Genomic DNA, 26,901 nt, shown 5'->3' with positions numbered 1-26,901 from the left:
AATGAAAGTTGCTTCCTCTTTGTGGACCTACTGCATTTTCAAAGTATGCAAATGTTTTTTATCTCATGCATTTTGTAGCTAATTTTCAAAGAGAAGCCACCTACTTAGTGGCTTTTTGAGAATTAGCTAGTATGGACATACATATGTTCAAGCGTATTCAGTTTGTTAGGGTGCCTGAAAAAAAATCTAGTGTGCACTAAATCAGTGGTTCCCAACCCTGTCCTGGAGGACCCTCAGGCCAATCGGGTTTTCAGGCTAGCCCTAATGAATATGCATGACAGAGATTTGCATATAATGGAAGTGCCAGGCATGCAAATCTGCCCATGCATATTCATTAGGGCTATCCTGAAAACCCAATTGGCCTGGGGGTCCTCCAGGCAGGGTTGGGAACCACTGCACTATTTCGATTTAACCTGCACTAAATTGATTAGTATGCGTTAAAAAGTTTTAATGCACATTAATGCTTTATTCAGCATTGTTGCTCAGAAGCAATATGTATTTTCTATGGCTCTTATGGGAGATATGCATCTCCAAATGCCCGTTACCTAGCGCAGTTGTTCCCAACCCTGTCTTGGAGGACCACCAGGCCAATCGGGTTTTCAGGCTAGCCCTAATGAATATGCATGGAGCAGATTTGCATGCCTGTCACGTCCATTATATGCAAATCTCTTTCATGCATATTCATTAGGGCTAGCCTGAAAACCCGATTGGCCTGGTGGTCCTCCAGGACAGGGTTTGGAACCACTGACCTTGCATAAAGAAGAACCAACATATTTCCCACCAACTATCTGTACAGGTAGGTAAGTGAAATAGAGCATGTAAGCTTAAAAAATGTAAAGTAAGCATAGCCCCCCCCCCCCAACATACACACACTTTTTAACCTGGCTGAAAGTGCACACATTACTTAACACATACTTTTAGGTGGATTAAGGGTAATTTTCCTATAGGCCAATTTATCCATCCCAACTGGTATTTATCCAGGTGAGTAACTTTGAAAATGGTAACCAATGAAGAAATCTAAGTAATAAACAGTTAGGACACATAGGGCTCCTTTTACTAAGCTGCGGTAGCGTTTTTAGCATGCGCTGCAGATTAGAACACGCTAACCCCTACGCTATGCGGAAAAACTAATGCCAACTCAATGGAGGCGTTAGCATCTAGCGCGTGCGGCATTGTAGCGCGCGTTAAAACCGCTAGCGCAGCTTAGTAAAAGGAGCCCATAGTTTTGTACAATCAAGATACTGTATGTATATAAACAGGTGGCAAGCCCCACTATCCCTAACATAAAGGTATAATCTACATGACATACCACCATTAGGAAACAGTACAAAATTTATACAAAGGCGGGATATCACGTTACCTTCTTAATAAACATAGGTTACTGTATATCCTCAACGATAAGTCAATTTTATGTACAAGTTAAGGGCAGTTTTTGGACTAAAAATAGCTAAAATCAGTGTGATCCATGAATAGGTTAATGCCACCCACAGCCAGATTTGAGCCCCCACCCCAAAAGGCAATGACAAACCATAAGACTTCCTAGAGTAAGTACAGGAAATGCCTAGTTGCAAAGAAGTAAGAGTTGGTGATGCTTTCTATTACTGCAGTAGGTTGAAATAAAAGATGGACAAATTTTCTCTTTTGTTCTGACTGGTCTTCGTAGTCTAGATTTTTCTGTTTTCTTCTTAGCTCAAGCACTGCAGTGGCAGTACAATGACTAAGGGAACACATATCTCATTTCCCTCCAGAACAAAGCATAAATATAACACTGAACTCAGGGACAACAATGTCAAGAGATGGAAGGGACCCCCACCCTCCAGGGCACAAAGAAAAGGTCATTACTCAAGATTTGTAACCAAAACAGTTTTTTGAATGACATGTCAAATGATGAACAGTTCTTGAGAAAATAATACAAAAAAATGAACATGGATAAATTACTTACTTTCAAGCGAGCAAACTGAATAGCAGAAAACCTTCTCATGCCATTAATCAATGGGACCAGTCGATTATATAAAGCCTAAAACAGATTTTTTTTTAATGATTTAAAAAAAAAATCAATCAGAAAAATAGGTACAATCATGATTAAGTTTTATAACATCAAACTCTTACTCTTAAGAATACTCTTCAAAAATGATGATCACTATATCACTTCACAATTCAGCTGTGTGTATAAATTTAAATCATTTTCATAAACAATTAAAATCAATAGCTTTATAAAGTTCTTTACCAGTTTAGCAATAAGGACTTCTACCTTTAGATGATCAAACTATAAATATATGGTATATTGTTTATTATAGGCCCCCTTTTATCAAGCTGTGTAAGGTTTGTTTTTTTTACCGCAGACCACTGCAGTTAAAGCTCCAACGCTCATATGAATTTTTTTATTGATAATTTTCTTGATTACAATAATGAAATACAATAATGGAATCATTGTCCAAATCAATGAGGAGACAACTTGAATTATTCATTTATACAGACATAAGGAAAATAGACCCAACCCTTCCATTCTACATTCTTATATAATCCACAATGCCCTTTTCCATCTACCCCTCAGCAAAAACTTCTCTTTCAATCAGCAATCTCTCAAGCTGAGAAGGATTAAAGTAAATATATCTGCTAGATTATAATATCACAACATATTTACAAGGAAACAGAAGAAAAAAAACTTCCTCCTAAAGATATCACCGTCAGTGTTCCCTCTAAGCGGGCGGGTGTTGTGAGCAAACTTTTTTCACTGTGAGCTAAAAATATCGGGCGCCAGCAAGTTATGAGCCAAATAAATATGTTGCTTTCTACCACAGAACTTCCTTACGTTTGTATGGAATCTATCCCCTTTCAACTTTAGAGAGTGCCCTCTCGTTCTCCCTGCCTTAGCTACTAAGTCTATTCCCTTCAGTACCTTGAATGTTTCTATCATGTCCCCTCTCAATCTCCTCTGCTCAAGGGAGAAGAGGCCCAGTTTCTCTAATCTTTCGCTGTACGGCAACTCCTCCAGCCCCTTAACCATTTTAGTTGCTCTTCTCTGGATCCTTTCGAGTAGTACCGTGTCCTTCTTAAAGTACCAGTGCTGGACGCAGTACTCCAGGTGAGGGCGTACCATGGCCCGGTACAGCAGCATGATAACCTTCTCTGTCTCTTCAGTCCAGCATCTGCCCCTTCCATTCACTGTCTGTCTTTCCCTGCCATCTCTCCTCCTGCCCCCCCCCCACCCCCCAATTTGGTCTAGCATCCATCATCTTCCTTCTGTTCCCCTCATGGTCTGGCATCTCTATCCTTCCCTCCCCCCTGTGGTTTTTAGCATATCTCTCTTCTCATTTCCTCCACTCAGATCTGATCATTCTCTGCTCTCTCTTCCCTTTTCTTCTCTGGTCTTCCTTCTCTATTTTCTGCCTCCATCTAAATTAAATTCTTTCTTACTATTTAGTCCCGTTTCCCTCTTTTCACTGTGTCTACACACAGCTTGTCACCCCTTTCCCTCACCCCTCCATTATCTTACTATTTTCTTCCCCCTTTATTTATCTCCTCCTTCCATCCAGTATGTGTTCTTTCCCCACTTCCATTCAGCATCTGCTCTCCCTTCTCAACTGACATCCATCTGCCTTCTGCTCTCTCTCCCTTCTTCTCACTTCCATCATCTGTCCCCTTCTCTCTCTCTCTCATCTCCTCCATTCCATCATCTGCCCCTTCTCTCTCTCTCTCTCTCTCCCCCCCCCAACTTCCATCATCTGCCCCCCTTCCCCTCACCTTTGTGGGTCACTTTCTTTCCCCTGAGGGTGGCTCATGTCACAGGGGAAGCTTTGGCCGAGCAGAACCGCTTGATTGACAGTGGAACTTACTTGATTGATGTCGATGCTGGGGCCCGTTGCCGTTTGAAGGAAAAAAAAAAAGGTGGAAAAAAGGAACCTGTAAAGGCGAGAGGAAGGGAAACCTCCAGGACAGCTGCTTTTTGCCCTCCTTCAGCGGCCCAAGAGTTCAGACCAGCAGCGGCAGCTCTGTATGCTTTTAACTTCGGCACAGAGCTGCCCCTAATCAATAGTTTAGCGCGGTTTCATGAGGCAGCCTCGGGGCCTTTGATAGCCGGCCCGCTTCGATGATGCGATGTGGGCCGGCCTAGCAAAGGCCCCGAGGCTGCCTTATGAAACCGCGCTAAACTATTGATTAGGGGCAGCTCTGTGCCGAAGTTAAAAGCATACACAGCTGCCGCTGCTGGTCTGGAGGTGCGGAGACAAGGCAGGAGGCAAACGCGGTGGAAGGCAGGAGTCCCGGCGAAGGCAGGAGTCCCGGCACAGCGACTGCAACAGGAAGTTGCAAGTCAGCTGACGCCGGCCTTTCGTTGCGGCGGGGACCGAATCCTTCGCGGACCGGCAAGATTTTGTTTGCGGACCGGCGGTTGAAGAACTGTGCTCTACATTGTGTGCGCTGTGACGAGAAACTTGTGCGCTGCGAAGTAATATTTTGTGCGCCCGCGCACCCCAGCGCCGTATCCTTTAATTTTTGAAATTTCTTTCAATGTAATTGTGTGGCTCTAGCTACATCTGGAAATATCCGAATGCATTGTCCACAAAACTGAATATCTTTCTTTTGGAAAATTTTTTTAAAATAATTATCTTCACCTGTTCAGTTGAAAAGATCACTAAGAGGATAGCTCTAGTAGGTATATCCTCCTGAGAGGATTCAAGGAAATCAGAGGAAGGGTGTGGTATAGTAGTTAAATCTACAGCCTCAGCACCCTGAGGTTGCGAGTTCAAACCCACGCTGCTCCTGGACAAGTCACTTAATCCCTCACACACCCTCCCCCCGTTGCCCCAGGTACATTAGATTGTGAACCCACCAGGACAGACAGGGGAAAATGCTTGAATTCATTCATGTAAACCATTCTGAGCTCCCTTGGGAGAATGGCATACAAAATTGAATAAATAAATAAAAATCAGTTAAATTTACAGATTCTAAATTAGCTCCCCCTTTTATGGCCTCTTCAGTTTTCTCAGCTTTTGATACTGAAACATATCTACAATCAGAAATAATTAATTACATTACATTAATGACTTCTATTCCGCCTGTACCTTGCAGTTCTGGGCGGATTACAAAAGAAACTAACTGGACATTTCCAGGAAAATTACAATTTAGGGTTTTGGATTACAAAAAGATGACTGGACAATTCCAGGAAATTTACAGTTTGGGGAGCTGTTTACATGGTTGAGACTTTGAAGAGAAAGAATTACGAAGAGGGAGAGATTTTGAGTGGGAATTTGTAAGGAAGGAGAACAGTAATATTTCCTTTAAATATTAAACAGTAATATTTCCTTTAAATATCTACGTAATAGAATTTCCAAAGACAGAAGTTAACAAATTGGAAAATTCAAAAAGCATGGAGGGACATAATTGAAAGGAACGTCTAAGTCCGTTTTCGTCTAAGTTGCAAGTCGTCCAAAGTAAAAAAAACAGCTTAGGACACATATTTGAAAAATACGTCCAAATTTTTTTTCGTTTCGAAAATCGTCTAAGTATATGTCCTGCCGATCTGATTGTCCAAGTTGCTAAATCGTCCATCTTTATACCACATTTTCGTCCAACTTTTCATCCAAGTCAAAAATGCCTAGAACAAGCCCTGTTGGGCATGGAAGTGGTCTGCAAAGTGATGGACTGAACACCCAAACATGGCACCTAAATAGTGGGGTACCTTACAGGGCACTGCTGTGAACTTCACAAAAAGGGTGCCATGTCTTCATCTCACTACAGCTCCCTTATAGGTCATGGTGAGCCCCCCAAATCACCTCCAGAATCCCCTAGACCCACTTATCTACCACCCCAATAGCCCTTATGGCTGCAGGAGCCACTTGTATTCCAGTAAAAAAGGGTTTTGGGGGTGCATAGGGGATTGCACATGTTTAAATATCAATGCAGTGATTACAGGGGCTTATGGGCATGGGTCTTCCTCTCCATGGGTTCCTAACCCACCCCAAGACAACTTAAGACGCCTCTGTGCAACACGACTAGGTTTCCTATGCCAGGTGATGATGTTCTGGAGACACAATTTTCAAGTTATGATTAATATTTTTATAGGGTGGGGGGTCGGTGATCACTGGGGTAGTGTGTGGGGGTCTGTATTATGTGTTTATAGAGCTTATCTGGTCACTTTAGGTAGTTTTTTGTGACTTAGACCATATTTTAAATGGTCTAAGTCACAACATCCAAGTTCCGTCGATCCTGTGCTGTATAACTTTCGGCTATACATGCAGTACGACTAAGTCTAAGCCTGACCATGTCCCGCCCAAATCCCGCCCTCGACACTCCTCCTGACACGCCCCGTTTAGCTATGGTCATTCAGCGGCACTATGAAGGCCTAGGTCATTTATAAATACGTCCAAAACCCGGTTTTATTATCAGCACTTGGACATTTTTAACTGTTGATCGTCCAAGTGCCTACTTAGGCCGGTTTTTGGATGTTTTTCTCTTTTGATTGAGCCCTGTAATGTCCTTGTTTGAATACGATTTTCAAGAAATTCTAGTTGCCTGTGTTTAATCGGACTGTCTTTAACAAAAGCTGAAGAAACAAACTGAATATTAGGTAAATTAGACAGTATCTGATACAGTCTGATACCCAATCAGGCACTAAGGCCAGTCATTCTGGGGATGGCTGGCCTGTCGGACGGACGGGCTTGGCACCCGTCCGTCCAATGATTTTTAAGATACAGGGAGGGGGATTGGGGTGTGGAGGGGTCGGCGAGGGGGGCCGATAGGGGGCTTGGGGGGGGTAGTCATGGGGGGTTGCGTCGAGGGCAGGAGTAGAGAATGACATGGGGAAAAAATCTGTCCCCGTCACCGCCATCCCCGTCATCCTCTGCACCGCCCCGTCACCGCCGTTCCCTTCACCGCCCCGTCACCGCCATCCCTTTCACCACCCCGTCACCGCCACTGCCATCCCATTCACCGCCCTGTCACCGTCCCCGCTGCATCCATATAAGCCTTAGTACTGTAATATTTAGCTTATTCCTTTCTTATAAATCAAAGTTCCTGCTGCTGAACTAGAGAAAGAGATGTTCAGCTGGCAGGGCTTTGTTTATAAATTTTTATCAACACAACTAATATATTTTATCCTAAAGCAAAAAAATAAATAAATAAATATAATTTTTTTTTCTACCTTTGTTGTCTGGTTTCTGCTTTCCACATCTTCTCATTCAATTCCTTCCATCCACTGTGTGTCTTCTCTCTGCATCTTCCACTTGCTGTTATTGTGCCTCTCCCTTCACCACCCCCCCTCCAATTGGTCTAGCACCCATCTTCTTCCCTCCGCTCCCCCATAGTCTGGCATCTGTCTTCTTCCCACTCTGTCTTCCACATTTCCCTTCGGGGTCTGTTCCTCTCCACCCTCCTTCAATGTCTGTCCTATTCCTTTCCACCACCACCCTTCCCTCCCTCCTTTACCATCTGTTCCTTTCTACTACCCTTCAGCTCCTCTCGCGTGGCCTATCTATCTACCTTCCTCCCTCTTATTTTCATGGCCCGTTACAATGTAATTTGTGCAAGCCACTGGAGCCTGCAAGCTCGGTCCCTGTCCCATCCCCACAAACCATCTCGCTTCTGTGCTATTTTCCCCATTTCTAATATCTCCCCTATGTATCTGCCATTGTCCCCCCCCCCCCCCGTGTCCATATGCCATCCCCATGGCATGTCCCCTTTATGTCACTGTCCCTATGCCCCATGCACATAATTTCCCCTCTTTCTGTTACCTTCCTGTTTCCAGATTTCCCCTATCTTCCTCTTCCATACCAGTGTGTCTCTTCTTTTCAACCCCATCTAGCTTTTTTCCCTCTTTCTTCCCCTCCCCCTCCCTTGCTTCTAGCATCTGGCTCACCTGCCTGTCCTTCCCTTTCTTTCCTGCTGTGGGTTTTTCTTTCCGTCTTCATCCCCTTGGCCCAGAATCCTTTTCCCTTTCACTCCCTCCTTCCAATTTGAGCCGGGAACACGAGCGATCGCACGGTCCCCGCAGCCACCACCCGCCTGCCCAATCGATCCTACTGTTTAGCCAGCTCTCTCCCTTCTCCTCACCTTAGTTTGTAGGTTTTGTTTTTCGGCGACATGCACGCTTTCCCAAAGAGCCGCGCACGCGCGGCTGCTCATTGTTCAATCTTCTGCTCTGCTGCAACTTCCTGTTTCCGGTTGCGTCAGAGCAGAAGATCGAAACTGAGCAGCAGCGGGTGCGCGGCTCTCTGATAGCGTGCGGGTCGCCGAAAAAGAAAACCTACAAACTAAGGTGAGGAGAAGGGAGAGAGCTGGCTAAACACTAGGATCGATTGGGCAGGCGGGTGTGTGCTGCGGGGACCGCGCGATCCTTCATGCCTCACTGCGGGGACAAGACCATTCACCGCCCCACGGGCGGTGAATGGCCTTTTCCCCGTCGCCGCAGCGACTGCTAATTTTCGTTCCCCGTTTCGGCAGGTAACCCGCGGCTAAAATGCGGTGGCTGCGGGTAAACCGCCACCGTGTTATTCTCTAGGCAGGAGGGCCTGGGATCCCTCTTGCCGTATCTTAGTGGGGGTGCCGCCGGGCAGGAGGGCTTGGGCTCCCTCCTGTCCGATCGTGATCGGTGGGTGGGGGGGTGGGGGTGCCGCGGGGCAAGAGGGCTTGGGCTTCCTCTTGCCCCGATTGTTGTCGGCTGGGCCAGGAGGGCTTGGGCTCTCTCCTGGCCCGATCGGATTGGGGGGAGGGGTGGATCGCTGCAGGAGATAGGTCATCTCTCCTGCTGCTTTAGCGATCCCAAGTGCAGCGTTTGGCGGCACTTGGTGGTATTGCTATTGCGGCAGGGGAGATAAGACATCTCTCCTGCCCCGATGGTTGCGATGGGGGGTGGGTAGGTTGCCGGGCCGCTGAGCTGATCGCGCCAGCCGCGATCAGCTCAGCGGCCCCTTTTCGGCACTTGTACCTGTTTTGACTTGGTCTAAGTCAAAATGTATAAATGCCTAAAGTTTTGATTATACCTGTTGTAAGCCTAGGTGTAGGTCGGCCCACCTCCTGCCCACCCCCCGCCCTTTCCTCACCTCTAAAACGCCTCTTTTCTCTCTGTACGTTTAGAGGCAGGGGAAAAGTCTAAACTGGTTTTAGATACATCTAAAACCAGCTTTGATTATGGGTACTTGGACGATCAGGCTTTTTGATCGTCCAAGTACCCATTTAGGGCACTTTTTAGACTTTTGGGGGTTTTTTTTATTATGAGCCCCATAGTCATGTAAAACCATGATGATTTGTCTGAATAAGGTGTACTTCCATACTGTCCTTTTTGATGTATCTATGATAGCATCAATGAGTAATTGTTAGTTGTTGTTTATATTGTTCTGTTTTGTTTGATATTGTTCCATTTTATTTTTTAATACGTTTACTTATATGACTCATGTTATTTTATATTGTGTTGAGATTCATATGTATAATTTCTTTAAATGCCAATAAAAATTAATGAACACTAATCGCTTATGTAGTACTCCTGAACATATACGGCATCATACATATATTCAAGAGACATTTTATTTTTATTATATAGAGCTCACAATCTAGTCAAGGCACACAGACAAGACAATTAGATTTATTAATTACAGTACACATAAATTTATTAATTACAGTACACATGGTTTACAAATATAACATCAGGGAGAGAGGTTTAAGTTTAAAAGCAGCCTTACAAAGAAAGAAGTTATTCCAGACTCTCAGTGCTCCTTTTACTAGCATTTTTAGCGTGCGCTTAGCGCGCACTACAATACCACATGCGCTAAACAGTAACACCTCCATAGAGCTTGTGTTAGTATTTTTCGTTTAGCGTGTGGTTAGCGCGCACTAATCTTTAGCATGTGCTAAAAACGCTAACGCACCTTAGTAAAAGGAGCCCACAGTGCAGCAAGACAGAGCGCAGAAAGATGGTAATTGAGAAAAAGGGCACAAATGATAAAAGCTCCCCAGTCAATAGAAGTCATGACGAGAAGTATGGAAAAGATGAGAGAAAAAAGGAAATGCTGAGCTGCAGAACGCAGGCATTTGTTATTTCACCAGGAGAATCTTATTTATACATGGAAGCAGATGGGGATGCAATGACTCATTTAATTTCCTTAGGAGTCTCTCATGAAAGACTTGTTGAAGTATCTTCTGAAAATCCAGATACAGTATATCAGCTGGCTAGCGCTTATCCATCTCTCTCCAATACAAGCTTTTCGGAATTCAGCAGGACTTCCCATGGCATTACAGGCTTTCATCTCAAATCACTACATTGAACATAAGAACATAAGCATTGCCTCCGCTGGGTCAGACCCGAGGTCCATCGCGCCCAGCAGTCCGCTCACGTGGCGGCCAAACAGGTCCAGGACCTGCACAGTAATCTTCTATCTATATCCTTCTATCCCCTTTTCCAGCCGGAAAATGTCCAATCCTTTCTTGAACCCCAGTACCGTACTCTGCCCTATTACGTCCTCTGGAAGCACATTCCAGGTGTCTACCACACGTTGGGTAAAGAAGAACTTCCTAGCATTTGTTTTGAATCTGTCCCCTTTCAACTTCTCCAAATGCCCTCTTGTTCTTTTATTTTTTGAAAGTTTGAAGAATCTGTCGAAAAATAAAAGAACAAGAGGGCATTCAGAAAAGTTGAAAGGAGACAGATTCAAAACAAATGCTAGGAAGTTCTTCTTTACCCAACGTGTGGCAGACACCTGGAATGCGCTTCCAGAGGACGTAATAGGGCAGAGTACGGTACTGGGGTTCAAGAAAGGATTGGACATTTTCCGGCTGGAAAAGGGGATAGAAGGATATAGATAGAAGATTACTGTGCAGGCCCTGGACCTGTTGGGCCACCGCATGCGCGGACTGCTGGGCGCGATGGACCTCGGGTCTGACCCAGCGGAGGCAATGCTTATGTTCAATGTAGTGATTTGAGATGAAAGCCTGTAATGCCATGGGAAGTCCTGCTGAATTCCGAAAAGCTTGTATTGGAGAGAGATGGATAAGCGCTAGCCAGCTGATATACTGTATCTGGATTTTCAGAAGATACTTCAACAAGTCTTTCATGAGAGACTCCTAAGGAAATTAAATGAGTCATGGAATAAGAGACAATGCCCTATAATAGATTGGGAACTGGTTAAAAGAAAACAGAGAGCAGGACTAAATGATCTGTCTTCTCCTTAGAGAAATATAATTACTAGAGTACACCAGGGATCTGTACTGGCAACAGTGAGTTTTGTCATAATGATAAATGATACAGAAAAGTGAATGATGAGTGAAGTAATTAAATTTGCAAGTGACAAAATATTATTCAGCATTGTTAATGCATGAGCAGAGATGTCTTGAGAGGAAAGTCTATACACCTTGAATGGAGTAAAGCAGGAGAGCCTTGCAAAAATAAAGGCATGGAAAGGTACTTCCAATCATCCCAGTACTGTTCTGAAGGGTTGCTGACACTAGGAACCAGCGTGGTATGAGGCAGGGACACCCGCATAGGAGGATCTCCATTAGGCAGAGCAGGTGCGCCCACAGGCAGCACAGTACTTTCCGGTCCCATTAAATAGACTTTCCATAAAAGGCTAACAAAATCTGAGAAGCCTTGGATCGGGAGACCTGAGGCTTCTTGCGCAACCCGACTGGAGAAGAGGACGAGATCTCGGAGAGAATGAGAGCCAGAAGGCCTTGAGCATGCGCAGATGCTCAAGGCCCAGCCCAGGCAAGAGGCGGGAGATTTCTTTCAGTGGCATAACTGGCAGAGGGGTAAAAAGCATGTTTGGGAGGAAGGGCGGGCGGATACCGCTTTCAGCACGGGGGTGTGATGCGGTTCTCGCGGGGGGTGGGGATGCGATGCTGGTTAGAGTGGGAGGGAGGGGGTGATGGAGCAGCGCCGGTAGCCTCGGGGGGGGGAGGAGGAGGTAGAACGAATCAAAGCGAGTTTCCATTCATTCCTATGGGGAAATTCGCTTTGATATACGAGTAACTTGATTTATGAGCATGCTTCTGGAATGAATTATGCTCATAAACCAAGGTTCCACTGTATACTTTTGTGCAGATGAGTTCAACAACTTTGTTTGCAACAGTACACTGCACTCTTACACCAGCACATCACAGCAGGGCTGAATTTTTCATTTGTTCTCCATTTCATTGGGCAGCAGGCCCAGGAACAGAAATATAGATTTATAGATAAAAAAAATTTTTTAAGCATTAACACTGGACAAGAAATGTTTTGCTGAGGCATGGTATACTATAAATCAGTGGTTCCCAACCCTGTCCTGGAGGACCACCAGGCCAGTCGGGTTTTCAGGATAGCCCTAATGAATATGCATGAGAGAGATTTGCATATAATGGAGGTGGTAGGCATGCAAATCTGCTCCATGCATATTCATTAGGGCTATCCTGAAAACCCGACTAGCCTGGTGGTCCTCCAGGACAGGTTGGGAACCACTGCTACAAATGACTAAGAATGGAGTGTAACTGTAACAGAAAAAAAGACTCTCACGGCCAAATAGGAATATAAAATAGTGAAGTCAGACAAAAAAATATGTCCACAGGATGTGAAGAAAGGCTTTAATATCGCTGAACTTGTCACTATCAGTTGCTATTCAGAGGAAAAGGTGTACCTTTAATTTTCTGCATTCATTAATTTATTTGCTGAACCTCAAAAATGAGTGGAATATTTGATTCCTAACACAAGCACTTATGCTGAAGCACAGCCATGTCAAGTCTTGTTTCTCCAGTTGTGAGGTGTTTTTTCAAATATGGACTGTTCCCTCCTTTTTATCTTGTTTGAGAAATACATTTTCTGTATGTGACTCCCCACACATCTGGTGGACTCTGCCTTTTTTGGGTTTGATCTCACTATTTGTCCATTTGAGCATGGAACATAAAAGGACATAGTAATACTCACCTTGTTTGACTGAGTGCCTTCGTGAAGAATCCTGGCATCAATTGCAGCCGCTAGCAGGTTATTTGCAGCTGAAATGGCATGTATGTCACCAGTCAGATGAAGGTTAAACTGCAGACATGAGGGCACAAAATGACAACAGAATAGATTAATGACAAAAGACCCTTCCAAAGCCTTTTACTTTTTCCATCACAACTCACAGACCCCAGAATATACCAACATTTAAATAAGTAGCAAGATTTAGTAAAATCCTTAAAATCAATTGGTTTTGGCTCAATACTTTGCTAAAGCATGATCAATATGGAAGAACTCAGAAAATAGATGATATTTTTCTTTACTGAACTAAGAATCAGGGAAGATGTAAGATGAAATGAAGAATGCTTGGCCAGCCAGTTGTAGGGAAGTACTTGAAGACCAGACTGTTGTATGAATAGCAAGAAATTTAAAGTTTTGCATCATTTCAATTCTGTCAAACCTTTAGCTTGAGTTTAATTTTAAAGATCTTTAACTGTCATAAAGTCATACTATAGTAGAATGCAAATTGTTTTGCAGGTTATATGGAAATGGCATCTTGATTTACTCTTTTTCCATCTTCAGACAAATATTCTGCCACCAAGAACAAAAAAATTTCCATTTTCAAACTATATGAGTGCTTTTAATCTTACTAGAGTCGCATGTGCCCATCCCTCAAAAATCCCTTTCCCTAGCTCTCTGTATTGTATGACTGCCTCCCAATGGCAAATATATGACCCCTGAACCTCCCCCCCCACACACACACATACACACACTCTGGCATAATGAAGGACATTTGTTAGATCAATGTTTTTAAATATTATTTTTTCATCTAGGCATACGATTTTAACCTCAAAAAGTCCTGCACCACGGTCTGATCACTATTTAGTTTCTCTGTCATTTCCATTTGCAAAAAAAAATGTGGAACCTAAAGAGAAAAAGCTGACTAGGGTCAAATTGATTTGTTGGAGTTTAAAAACAGATGGACATCTAAGTTATCTGTTATAGATGATTTGTGTGTTTCGGTTGCAGTCACCTGCAGATATGATTCTGAGACTCGTAGTATGCTTAGGCCAAATTACCCTGATGAAATCATGTAATATCAGATGTAAGCAGTTCCATATTTCTCTAATGTTTTGAGAACATTAAAACAAGAACTGAGAAAAAACACAAATGATGGAAATATTCCAATTCGTATCATATATCTGAATAAAAGACATGATTGAGAATTTATCAGCAGGAGACTCTAAATGCAAAAAAATGATTTTATAATAACAAACCCCCACTTTCACAAAACCATAGTGCATTTTTTAGCGCCAGCCATGGTGGTAACAGCTCTGACACTTATAAGAATTCTATGAGCGTTGGAGCTGTTACCGCTGCACCCAGCGCTAAAAACCACACTACAGTTTTGTAAAAGGGGGAAAAATTTCTAAAGTCGTTTCCTCTTCTCATGAATTAAAACAATAATACATTTAACTTCTGTTCCTTCTTCATTTTCACCTTGTGGTATTTCATATCAAGAATTTGCTGATTTTTTTTTTGTGTGTGAAAAAGTTCAATTGTTAGATATTGTTAGATTTTTTTTTATGAATCTACCATCTGAGCAGTCTAATTGTATTGAGTTTGAGAGATGACATGTTAATCCCTTTAACTGTAATTGTAAACAAATTATTATGTGAAGGGATGGTTCCACAGGCTCTGAAAAAGGCACTAGTTTATCAAAAGGTGAGGATCTGGATCTTAAACAGGTGACACTCAGCTTTCCCTTTGAACATATGATTCATTATGTTCAAGGAGAAAGCAAAGTGCTTCTTAGTCATAAGGACCAGGATCATGAAGCAGCACTATTGCAGCGAAACATGGCCCATGTCAGCCATGGGTTCTCTAAAGCTAAGTATTATTATTAAAGTTTTTGAAAAAGTGAAGTCATTGGAGATAATCTCTAGACAGTACATATATTAAAAATAAAATTAACAATACCAAACTGATGAAAAGTGTGGTGAGTCAAGGGACTAATAACCCAGTATGAAATAAAAATCATCAGCTGAGGTTTGTTTGACACACAAAGACCAAGATACTCTAACCGGTGCTAATATCAGCAGCTGCCGATCACGTCAATCATACTACAGCGCCGGTCATAGAATCACGCCTCCGGCAAAGGTGTCTACAACCTTAGGTAAGGCAACAATTTGTAGGATCTTCCTATCAATTGTCGTTCTACCATCTTCCTACCAATTGTTCTACCCTGTCAGAAATGTCAAAATTAAGAACCTAAATAGTCCACACCTTGCCATCAGCTGATCGTGGAAAGGGAATCCCTGAACAGTTAAGATGGCAGGACTCCCCGAAACTGCGGCTTTGGGAAATCCTGTCAGCTCAACGGATTGCAGATTTCCTTGCCACGATCACCTGAGCCAGCAGGGAGATCCCCGATTCCTCTCTCCCTACTTCCGATCCCCCAGCCTCCCCTCTAAAAAAAGCCCCTCTCATCAAGCCCAAAATCCCTCCACACACATACCCTGACATCCACACACACCACTCCACATCCACTAGTACCCAGCATCTTGGGGTGGGCTGGAAGGGACCTAAGCCCCCTTAGGCTCCTCCCAGTGCCCCCTGACACCCCTCACCCCTGTACCTTTTGTTGACAAAACCAAGAGATGCCCACTCCTTCCTGCTGATAGAACCACCTGTTCAAAACGGTGGCCCTTCCCCCTCCCAGTGCATCTTGGGATGCACTGGGAGGGGAAATAGCTACCATTTTGAATTGGTGGCCATACCCACAGGAGGGAGTGGGCATCCTTCCTTCCAATTTTTCATCCAAAGGTACAGGGGGAGGGGTGTCTGGCTCAGCGAGAGGGAGCTCTCTTTGAATGGGTGCTGGGGAAATCGGTGGGTGGGAGAGACAAAGGAATCGAGGGATCTCCCAGCTGGTTCAGTTGACTGCAGCAGGGGAATCCCCGAAGTCGTGGTTTTGGGGAGAGTCCTGCCGGCTCACCTAATGGCAAGCCTGTGGACTATTTAGATTTTTAATTTTGACATTTCTGACAGGGTAGGACAATTGGTAGATGTAGTTCAATTGGGTATGACAATTAGTAAGACAAAAATTGGTAAGAAAATTCTACCAATTGGCACCCTACCAATTTTCTTTCTACCAACTGTTGGGATCTCCCAGCAAAGATAGGTGTCAGAAATGTAAGCCAGGGTTTTCCAGGCCTACACTTCTAGCGCCTATCTTTGACATAAATTGCACCTAACACCACTTCCAGCATTAGCTATACCTATAGTAGTGTTAGGCACCAGTAGGCACCTCTGGAGGTGCGATTCTGGCACCTTTTGTTTAGGTGCCAGTAGGCGCTTTCAAAGTGTAGTGAAACACCATATAAAATGGCATTTTTCATAGTAACATAGTAGATGACAGCAGATAAAGACCTGAATGATCCATCCAGTCTGCCCAACCTGATTCAATTTAAATGTTTTTCTTCTTCTTAGCTATTTCTTCCCCATCTATCCCAATGTTTCCTGTCCGTATTTGTCTAGTTTTTTAAAAGGATTTTTAGATTTTTATTATATTATTGTTAATTTTATCATGTATTTTCTGTAAATGTAAATCGCTTAGTAGTTATGATAGGCGATTAATCAAATAATGAATAAAACTTGAAAACTTGAAACTTGATTTCTGGGCAAGAATCCAAAGCTCTGTCCGGTACTGTGCTTAGGTTCCATCTATTGAAGTCTCCGGCAAAAGCTCACTCCAGTGCATCTAAACCATCCCAGCCATCGAAGCCCTCCTTAGCCCATCTTCAACCAAACGTCCACAGACTATGCAAGTCTGCCCAGTACTGGCCTTAGTTCTTCAATATTACTATTATTTTCTAGATCCCCTGTGTTTATCCCACACTTTCCACATAGGCATCTAATGAATAAACTGGGTGCCCTTGGGATGGGCCTTAAAGTGACAGACTGGGTCAGGAACTGGTTGAGTGGTAGGCGACAGAGGGTACTGGTCAACAGAGATCTCTCTGAGGAAAGGGACGTTACAAGTGGTGTACCTCAAGGATCGGTTCTTGGACCTGTTCTTTCTAACATTTCTGTAAGTGATATGGCTGTCAGGTAAGATTTACCTCTATGCAGTTGATACCAAAATCTTCAATAGAGTAGACACCTCTGATGGTATGAATAACATGAGGAAGGACCTAGAGAAGTTTGGTCTGAAATTTGGTAGCTAAGATGTAATGCTAAGAAATGTAAGAGTATGCATTTGGACTGCAAAAGACACGTGGGAACGGTACAGTTTAGGGGGTGAAGAACTTTTGTACAAGAAGGAGGAGAGGGACTTGGGAGTGATAGTATGTGTTGACCTTAAGGTGGCCAAACGGGTCGAAAAGGTGATGGTGAAAGCTAGAAAAATGCTAGGGTCCATAGGGAGAGGAAAAAGGGAGTATTGATGCACCTGATTAAGACTATGGTGATACCTCATTTAGAATATTGTATACAATTCTGTAGACCGCACCTTCAAAAATAAACGAGATGTAGTCAGTCAGAGGAAAGCTGCTAAAATGGTCAGTGGTCTTTGTTATAGAGCATATGGGGACAGACTTAAATATCTCAATATGTATACTTTGAAGCAGGGGTCCCCAAAGTCTTTCCTTGAGGGACAAATCCAGTTGGGTTTACAGTATTTCCCCAATGAATATGCATGAGATCTATATGCATGCACTGCTTTCAATGCATATTCATTGGGGAAATCCTGAAAACCCGAATGGATTCGGCCCTCAAGGAGGGACTTTGGGGACCCCTGCTTTGAAGGAAACCCACACGAATAGGGAAGAAGAAATTTTTCAATAGTCCCCCTCAAGAACTACTTAATATCAAAAAAAGGAGAGGCAATATTCTCTTCAATCAATCACACACACGTAACATGAGTTAGTAAGCAGTGGAGGAAAGGCAGGAAAGGGGAGATATGATAGAGATGTTTAAATAAATACTTCATAAATGTGCATGGGGCGAGTCTCTTTCATTTGATAAGAAGCTCCAGAATGAAACAGCATAGGATGAAGTTAAAAGGTGATAGGCTCAGGCGTAATCTAAGAAAATATTTTTTACAGAAAGAATGGTAGATGCATGGAATAGACTCCCAATAGAGATGGTGGAGACAAAGACTGTGTCTATGTTTAAGAAAACATGGGACAGGCACGTGGGATCTCTTAGGGAGAGGAGGAGATTGTGAATGCTGTGGATGGGTAGACTGAATGGGCCATTTAGCCTTATCTGTCATCATATTTCTGTTTCTATGATCTTAATATTATTAGGCAGAGTTTATCCGTTTAAGATGATGACGTGACTATACACCAGGAGTGGGCAACCTTGAGGGCCATAAACTAGTCAGGTTTGCAAGATTTCCCCAATGAATATTCATGAGATCTATTTGCATGTACTGCCTCCAATACATGCATATCAATAGGGAAATCCTGAAAACTGGATGCCAACCCTTGAGGAATGAGTCCGCCAACCTTTACTATACATCATTCAGATGTTGTCTTACCTGTCTGCTCACCAGAAACAGAAATACAGTTAACAATTTAATTTTAAAGATTCCTACAAAGGGTACATAAAATTAGTATACCAGTGGTCTCTATGATGGGAGGCTTGTAAAGAGAAATTATAGGATTTCTGGATTTGGGGATGTTTTATGCATCATCTTAATGACTGACTATATGGCACTTTGGTCTACGTGTCCTATGCTCAGAAAGAGAACAGTGAAAATAATTTGTGGTATCCACTAGTTTCTGAACACGAATGGAAAATCAATGACTTTCCAAGCAGCAAGGCAGAAATTTGGAAGGTTAATGCAGTAATTCTTTCAGAGAAATACAACACATTTATTTTACAGTTTGTTCCACAAGCATTTCTGGTATCATTCTGTTTGTGTGAGCTTTGCCTGAAAAACAAAACGTGTACAAAGGGCCATTGTGCAAGATCAGATGTGCTCCAGAGGCCTTGTAGCAGAAATCAGGAAGTTTATAAGAGGCACACTGGGACAACTGGGTCAACTTTAGTGCAGGTGCTGTTCTCTTTGATGGTTTGGCATGCCTGGGAATTTAAGGGGAAAGGTGAAGGTTATTTGTGTAAAAAGAAAAGGCCTATCTGATGGTGAATAAAAGATCCTTATAGTAAAGCAAGGACCAGATTCCTTTTCCTACTGTTAATGGAGGCATGCATCACACAGTTTAATACTGATGGAAATGCCAGCCATGGAAAGATCATTTTTAAAGAGCAAAGATTTCATGATGATTTGGGAGGCAAGCATTCTAGAACTCCCCCAAAGAACACACAATCATGTGATCAAATTCCTAGATAATAATTAAACAAGATAGCTAGAGTGGTGAAGATATCACTTGTACATCTACTCCATTTCAAGATACTTTTTAACTAAAGACCTGAGTTGTTGGAATTCTAGTTACGGATAGCAAAGGGGTGAAATGGGAGAGGGCGCTATTGAGAAAGGATATGTTACATACAATATTGCAGATGGAATGGACCTGGTTAGTTATTTGGAAAATAAATGTTAAAAATCCAAGTTTAAAATGTTTGAATTAGTAGGACACATACATTGAAAAAATATACATCATACTATGAAAATGTTAAGATTCAATAAAAAAAAATTTGAAAATAAAAGGATAATTTTCTAAAACTTTCTCTGTGTACAAGACTGTTTTACAAGCAGAAAAGGACTTTTATAAAATTGTGTAACTGCTTACATGCGTAAAATTATTCACACAAACTGTGCACTTGTTTTTATGGGATCTGTGCATAGGCACTCATAGGGGCTGATTGAGGAAGGAAGAGGCATGAATGCGATATTTACCTCTTTTTCAGAGCAGGTGTAAATTTGCATGGTGCCATTTATGGATCTGGGAACCTATTTTATAAAGGCAGAAATCACCTATGTTGCTTTTATAAAGCAGGCGCCTTTCTTGCTTAAGGACTAGAAGGAGTAACAACCTCACAAACGTAATAAACTCATGGTGGCTGCTTCGCTCTTGAGTTTGAACAGAGTTTTCAGAATGAGACGAAGTGGCAGGAATGCATATAGGAACATGTCCGTCCAGTCGAGAAGAAAAGCATCTGCTTCCAGACGTAGGGGAGAATAAAGTGCGATTTTGAGGAGCCGCAAACAAGTCTATTTGTGGAGTGCCCCATTGAGCAAAGATGGACTGGAGAGTTGCAGAGTTGAGAGTTCATTCGTGAGGCTGAAGAATTCTGCTGAGGTTGTCTGCTAGGGAATTCATCTCCCCTTGAATGTAGACAGCCTTTCAGAACAGATTGCGAGCTGATGCCCAACTCCAGATTTTCTGGGCCTCCAGACACAACAGGAGAGAGCCCGTGCCTCCTTGCTTGTTTATGTAGTACATCGCTACTTGATTGTCTGTGCAACGGAGGAGGACTTGGGGGCAGAGAAGATGATGAAAGGCCTTGAGGGCATAAAACATTGCTCTGAGCTCCAGGAAATTGATGTGAAATTTCCACTCCCTGGCAGTCCAGAGACTCTGAGTCTGAAGATCGTCCATATGAGCCCCCCAGGCATAAGCGGAAACATCTGTTGTGATGACCTTGTGATGAGGGGGCAAATGGAAAAGGAGACCTCTGGAGAGATTGGAAGAGGTCATCTACCAACGAAGTGACTGCAGAAGAGATGATGTTACAGATATATGTTGCGAGAGACAATCCATCGCTTGAGACCACTGAGAGGCAAGGGTCCACTGAGGGGTGCGAAGATGAAGCCTTGCTAGAGTGTGACATGGCAGTGGAAGCAAGATGGATTGCAGAGGAAGCAATTGCTGACAAAGGTAGATGAAAGCCTGAAGGCGATCCTGAGGAAGAAACGCTCTCATGAGAGTGGTGTCTAATATTGTCCCAATGAACTCCAGACGTTGAGCTGGAATGAGATGTGACTTGGGGAAGTTGATCTCAATTCCCAGAACCTTTAGAAAAGAAATGGTCTGAGATGTCACCTGAACCACTTCTTGAGAAGATACAGCCTTGATCAACTAGTCGTCCAGGTAAGGAAAGATTTGAAGGCCATGTAATTGGAGAGAAGTGGCCACTACAATCAGGCACTTCGTGAAGACTCTGGGAGAAGATGCAAGGCCGAAGGGACGTACCTTGTATTGGTAACGACAGCGATTGATTTGGAAACGAAGATACTTTCTGGAAGCTGGATGAATTGGGATATGGGTGAAGGCTTCCTTGAGATCTAGGGAGCATAGCCAGTCGTTCTCATTGAGAAGAGGATAAAGCAGGGCAAGAGATAGCATCCTGAATTTCTCCTTGACTAGAAATTTGTTGAGAGCTTTGAGATCCAGGATGGGTCTCAGTCCTCCGGTCTTCTTGAGGACTAAGAAGTAACGGGAGTAGAATCCCTGGGCCTGCTAATTGAGGGAAACTTCCTCGATGGTATTCAGCAGGAGAAGGGATTGAACCTCCTGCAGAAGAAGGAAGGACTGTGCAGGGTCCCAAGCATTCTCGCTTGGAGGATGGTCTGGTGGTAGGGTTTCAAAATTGAGAGAGTAACCCTGACGAATGATGTTGAGGACCCAAAGATCTGATATTATGAGCTCCCAAAGACCTATGAAAAACTGAAGACGGCCTCCGATGGGCTGAAGCAAAGACTGTAGAATGGTGACATTGAATATGCTCCAAAGAAACACATCAAAAAGGCTGTGTAGATTTTGGAGGTGCAGCCTGTTGTTTCTGCTGTTGCCTCTGTCTTCTGGGTTGAGACTGAGCTGGGGTTTTGCAGCAAACCATCTCTGATAGGAAGGTTGTCTGAAAGGACAAGAAAGTGGAGGATTCTTTTTGGGCATTACCAGAGTATCCCACCTGGTCTCATGGGCCAATAACTTCTGGGTAGTTGTATCCAAGATGCACCAAAAAGCTCATCCCCCAAACAAGGTGCATTAGCCAACCTATCCTGAAGGTTGACATCAAGCTCCAACACTCTAAGCCAGGCAAGATGCCGCATGTTTCTTGGGTCTCCTCGAGGTTGTCAGGATTTGGCTCACTGCCGTTTTGGCCTGAGGACCCGAAAGGATGGGGGAAGGCTTCTTAGCCAGCTTAACCACTGGAACATTCAACACCGGAGATGGATCCACCGATGTCGTATGGTGCGGTGTCGGTTTAGTTGGTGCCACCGATGTCAGAATCGGTGTTGAATCACCCTCCATCGCGACGCTGAAGAGGAAACGCTGTTGAATGAGACGGTTTTTAAGAGTCCGCTTCTGGAGGGATGAACAACGGGAACAAGTTTCAGGCTCCAAGCACTAGAGACACCAGCGGTGCGGATCAGTGATGGAAATGGAGCGAGCACAGTGTCTGCACTTTTTAAAAAACCATTTGCGGATGGAACATTGAAGGGAACACGGCCTCGGCAAAATCGAAGTCCAAGGCTGTGAAGGTGGAACAGGCCCCGCTAGGCTGTACCCGTGAAAGAGAAAAAGTAAAACAGAAGAACAGAGAGGTAAGGAGTCAATTTATGCTCTTCTCCTTTCAAGTCCTAATCTCAAAACTAAAACCCACCTCAGGCCAAACAACGCCAATCCACCCCCCTGCTTGCACTCACAATAAGAGCACTGCAGCATTCCATCCTATAAGAGCACTGTGGCATTCCAACCAAAGCTCCTACATCGCACACCAACCAACCCCTATAGTTCCAGCCCTTCTAAAGGACCCCCACCCCAGCATACAGATCTCACTTTGAAGAAGAACCCCACCCCCCCATACAATCAAAAATGACACCCTGCACAACAAAACTCCTGCTTGCCCTCCTACTACTCTTCCTGCTCCTAACAAACTGGAAAACAGCTAGATACTACATCTCCCCCATCCCAATTCTGACAGAATCCAAAAGACATACCAAACCTTTCAGAAAACCCCAACCATCCAGAAATCTGATAGACTGCTCAACGATCACCTAATAAAAGCATCCCCCCCAGTTGGGGAAAAAGGCCACCTCCCAAGCCAAGAACAACAGCTCACAACACCCATCCTCAGCCAAGAAGCCTCCTCTATTCAAAATGTACCTACTATCCCTATACAACATACACCTCAATACCTGTGCATATATGAACATAAGATCGATAAGCCCAAAGACAGACCTAATAAAGGACTGGATAGTTAAAGAACAACTAGGCTGCCTATTCCTAGCTGAAACCTGGTTAACCTCTGACTCTGACCCTTGCATAACAGAATTCTGCCCTAAGGGATATAAAGTAGAGCTAGTCTGCCGAGAAAAAAAGCGAGGGGGAGGATTAGCAATCCAAGCCAAAAACAATCTCAACATAAAAGTCCTAGACAAACACACTACCCCGATCTGGATCGTCTAGCCTGCCAACTATCTGGCGACACACTCAAAGACACCATAACCTGCATTCTCTGCTATACAGCCCCAGGAAAATGGAGCGCAACAAAACATTCACTTGAAGACTTCATCTTCCAGAATTCTCTAACATCAACCTACAACCTGCTACTAGGAGATATAAATCTCCACCTTGAAGACCATACCTCCAATCAAGTTGAAAGCATGCTCGCCTACCTCAAAGCACTGCCCTACCAAATACTCAACCCCCAAACCACACAAGAAAAAGGCCACCAACTAGATATTGCAGCATACATGACCCAACATCCTCACTCTCCTGGAACCCCTCCATCTGGTCAGATCATTATAAATACACCTTCAATATCAACTGGGCCCAATGCAATTATAAACATAAAACCCCACAAATCCCCCATCAAAACCTGTCCAAAAATCGAGCCAACCACATTCTGGGACAAAGCAGACCCCGCAATAGAATCCAAAGACCCCAAAGAATTCATACCGCCATGGTAAACATTAAGCGAAACAATCCTAAATGAGCTAGCACCAATAAAAACAAAACACAAAATCTGCAGACATTCTGACAAATGATTCGACTCCGAACTTCTCCAACTCAAAAGGCACTGCAGACAACTGGAAAGAAACTGGAAAAAAATAATCAAGATCAATCCAAAATAGAATGGAGAAGTCTAATCAAACAAGACCAAACTCAAGGAAAAAAGAAAAGATTACTACTCAAGCCCTAAGAATCTACAGTTTCTTGATATAGATTAATTTAGATGTTTCATCTTAGTAAGGGACAGATTTTTCAAATTGTGGGGCACCACAAGTACAAAGGGGCACTCGGAGAAATTGAAAGGGGACAGGTTTAGAACAAACGCTAGGAAGTTTTTTTTCACTCAGAGGGTGGTGGATACATGGAACGCGCTTCCAGAGGCTGTTGTAGACAAGAAAACATTAAATGGTTTCAAAGAAGGTTTGGATAGATTCCTAGATATTCATAGGTATAGACCACTACTCAGGCAATGGGCCTGATGGGCCGCCGCGGGAGCGGACCGCTGGGCAGGATGGACCTATGGTCTGCCTCAGCGGAGGCAACTTCTTATGTTCTTATGTTTCCTGGGAAGTCTCTCCAAGTACCGCCCAGGACATCCTGTATTCGTGCATGAGATTTTTGTTACCGACACGCATCACTTCACACTTATCCACGTTGAACCTCATTTGCCATGTCGATGCCCATTTCTCGAGCTCAATTATGTCACGTTGCAGATCTTCACAATCCTCCCATGTCTTCACTACTCTGAATAACTGTATTGTCTGCAAATTTAATCACCTCACTTGCGGTTTCAGTTATTTGCGTTTTTTTGTTTGCAGGCTCCGCTCCCAAAATGGCATCACAGAAAATCGCTGGGTGCAGCATTGTACAGAGAAAATCTCTGCTCCCACCGTTGTACAGAAGAAATCGCTGCACTTTCTTCACAGGAACAGGTCAGTGATTTGATATTTTATCCTATTCTCCAGGGTTTTGTAACAGAACACCGTGAATAACATACAAAAAGTTATTTGCGGTTTCTCTGTATTTGCTGACTTGTTATTTCCCTATCACTGCGAATGCAGAGGGGTTAGTGTAGTCTTATATTTCTAGTACCTTAACAAAGTTTAATTAAACAGCTCAATAATACTAAGATGCAGACAGCAGTTTAGCAGCGAGAGGGGTGCTATCCAGTCTTTTGCACCAAGTGTCACATGTATGATTTTCTTCCAGCTGGCGAGAGTTTATATGTGTATGTTTAATGTAAAGAGCTCCTAGCTCTCAGAGAACGAGTCTGGTCTCTTGAGGCTAGAATAGCAGACTTGGAGGAACTGAGGGAGACAGAGAGATATACAGAGGAGACCAATAGGGACATTGTTGAGAAGTCAGGAAGCCCTTATAGTGAGAGGGGATATGATAACAATTCATAAATTCATGAGTAGGTGGAATGGCAGTTCAAGTTTGGTGAAGGGAAGCTAAATGCTGTAATTCATACAAATAGATGAATATGGTTCCAACTTCCTCATTAAGTAATTATAGATGAAGTTTCTTTCTTTGCTTGTTTCTTTTGGAATGTATAGTTAAAGCACCACAGAAAAATATATTTAAAAACATGTCCACACCCATTATAGCCATCCTGTGTTATGTAATAGAATTTTCATTCAATGTCACAGAGCTTTAGTATTACTAAGATGAAACATCTAAATTAATCTATATCAAGAAACTGTAGATTCTTAGGGCTCCTTTTATCAAGCCGCACTAGCGGTTTAATGCGCGTTAAACCACAGGCCGCGCTAGCCGATACCGCCTCCCTTGAGCAGGCGGTAGTTTTTAGGCCAGCGCGGGGGTTAACACGTGATGAAACGTCGCGCACATTAACCCCGCTAGCGCGGCTTGATAAAAAGAGCCCTTATTGAAGTGTCCATAAATATACTGGATCAAATGAACTCATAATAACAAATAAAGTTTAAACTTATATTTCTGGCTAAATACTCAAAATATTACTAATGTTTTGGACTGCTGTTGTTCCTCCCCTCCCCGCCCAATAGTTTACCATTCCACTTCAATTTTTTTAACCAAAAATCTGTTTTGTTTTTTGTTCTCCTGCTAAGCAGTGTTAAAATTTTCTTTCATTTTCTGAGGGACTAGCTTAAGGAGCTAGTAATTTTTCTTTTCTCACCTCTTCCATAGGAATCACTTGTGCATATCCACCTCCCGCTGCTCCACCTGAGGAATTAAAGGCACATCAAGTCAGATCAACACTAGCTCTGTAAAAGCTTTCAACAAATTTGCAACAAGACACACAGGGGAAGCAACTTTCAAAATTTCCACTATTGAAAACTACATGGGCAGTTTTAAAGTACATAATTGGTACAGTATATACTTTTCAGAGAGAAACTAATGTCGCCTTTCTTTGAAAATTAACAAGTGCAATTTTTCTACAGTTGAAGCATCTGTGTATTCTGAGCATGCTATTTGTACAAGCAGCAAGGTGGGGTAAGAAGAGGGACAAAATAGCATGGAAATAGTTGACATGATGCACCCTGTTTTCCTGTCATAAGCATGCCTAATTAATCATCTTTCTAACTGGGATTCTGAAAAGTTTGGAGTCCAGCCCTGCACTCAGCCATCTTGTCCAGGGGCTGTAATAAAAGGCATCTATTGCAGAGGCATGGCTGGGTATGCCAGAAAAAGGACTGAGCCAGTTTGCCTTCAGACAGTGTTAAGTAAAAGGACAAAAGACATGGCCAGACAGATGCAGCTAAGGTGAATACACAAAAGCATGCCTGGAGAAAATCTCATCATGACATCACTGAGATAAAGACTGCCCTGCTCTGTGATGCACTGCTCTATGATTGGATACGAGATAGAGACTGCCCCAGAGTTTTGATGCATCCTGGGAAATCCCCCTACATTTATAAAGCCAGAAGATCCTAGGGTTCTGTCTCTTTCTATCTTCCTTTGGACCAATGCTGGACCAAGTTGCAACCTATGCAAACTGTGCTTTTAAAACATGTGCTTTCGGGGCCTATCCTGAGGCCTACGTTATACTATACTACCTATGTTAATGACTGTCACTTTATTCTGAGGCTTTTTTCT

General features: G+C 43.2%; 1 protein-coding gene across 10 annotated transcripts in view; it reads right to left on the bottom strand.

Moving 5' to 3' along the window:
- Positions 1 to 26,901, bottom strand: part of MTHFD1L (methylenetetrahydrofolate dehydrogenase (NADP+ dependent) 1 like) — a 441,775-nt gene that overhangs the window by 310,254 nt on the left and 104,620 nt on the right. For all 10 annotated transcript variants that reach the window (XM_033938573.1, XM_033938565.1, XM_033938569.1 and 7 more), the window contains 3 exons: positions 25,982 to 26,028; positions 12,884 to 12,991; positions 1,943 to 2,017 (listed from right to left, as the gene is read on the bottom strand). In XM_033938573.1, the coding sequence (XP_033794464.1) occupies positions 1,943 to 2,017; positions 12,884 to 12,991; positions 25,982 to 26,028 (230 nt within the window). The remainder of the gene's footprint in view (positions 1 to 1,942; positions 2,018 to 12,883; positions 12,992 to 25,981; positions 26,029 to 26,901) is intronic.

The sequence above is a fragment of the Geotrypetes seraphini genome, chromosome 3 (genome assembly GCF_902459505.1).
Source record: "Geotrypetes seraphini chromosome 3, aGeoSer1.1, whole genome shotgun sequence".
NCBI classification, from domain to species: domain Eukaryota; kingdom Metazoa; phylum Chordata; class Amphibia; order Gymnophiona; family Dermophiidae; genus Geotrypetes; species Geotrypetes seraphini.
Note: the sequence above shows the minus strand (reverse complement) of the source record. Positions and strands in the feature narration are given on the sequence as shown.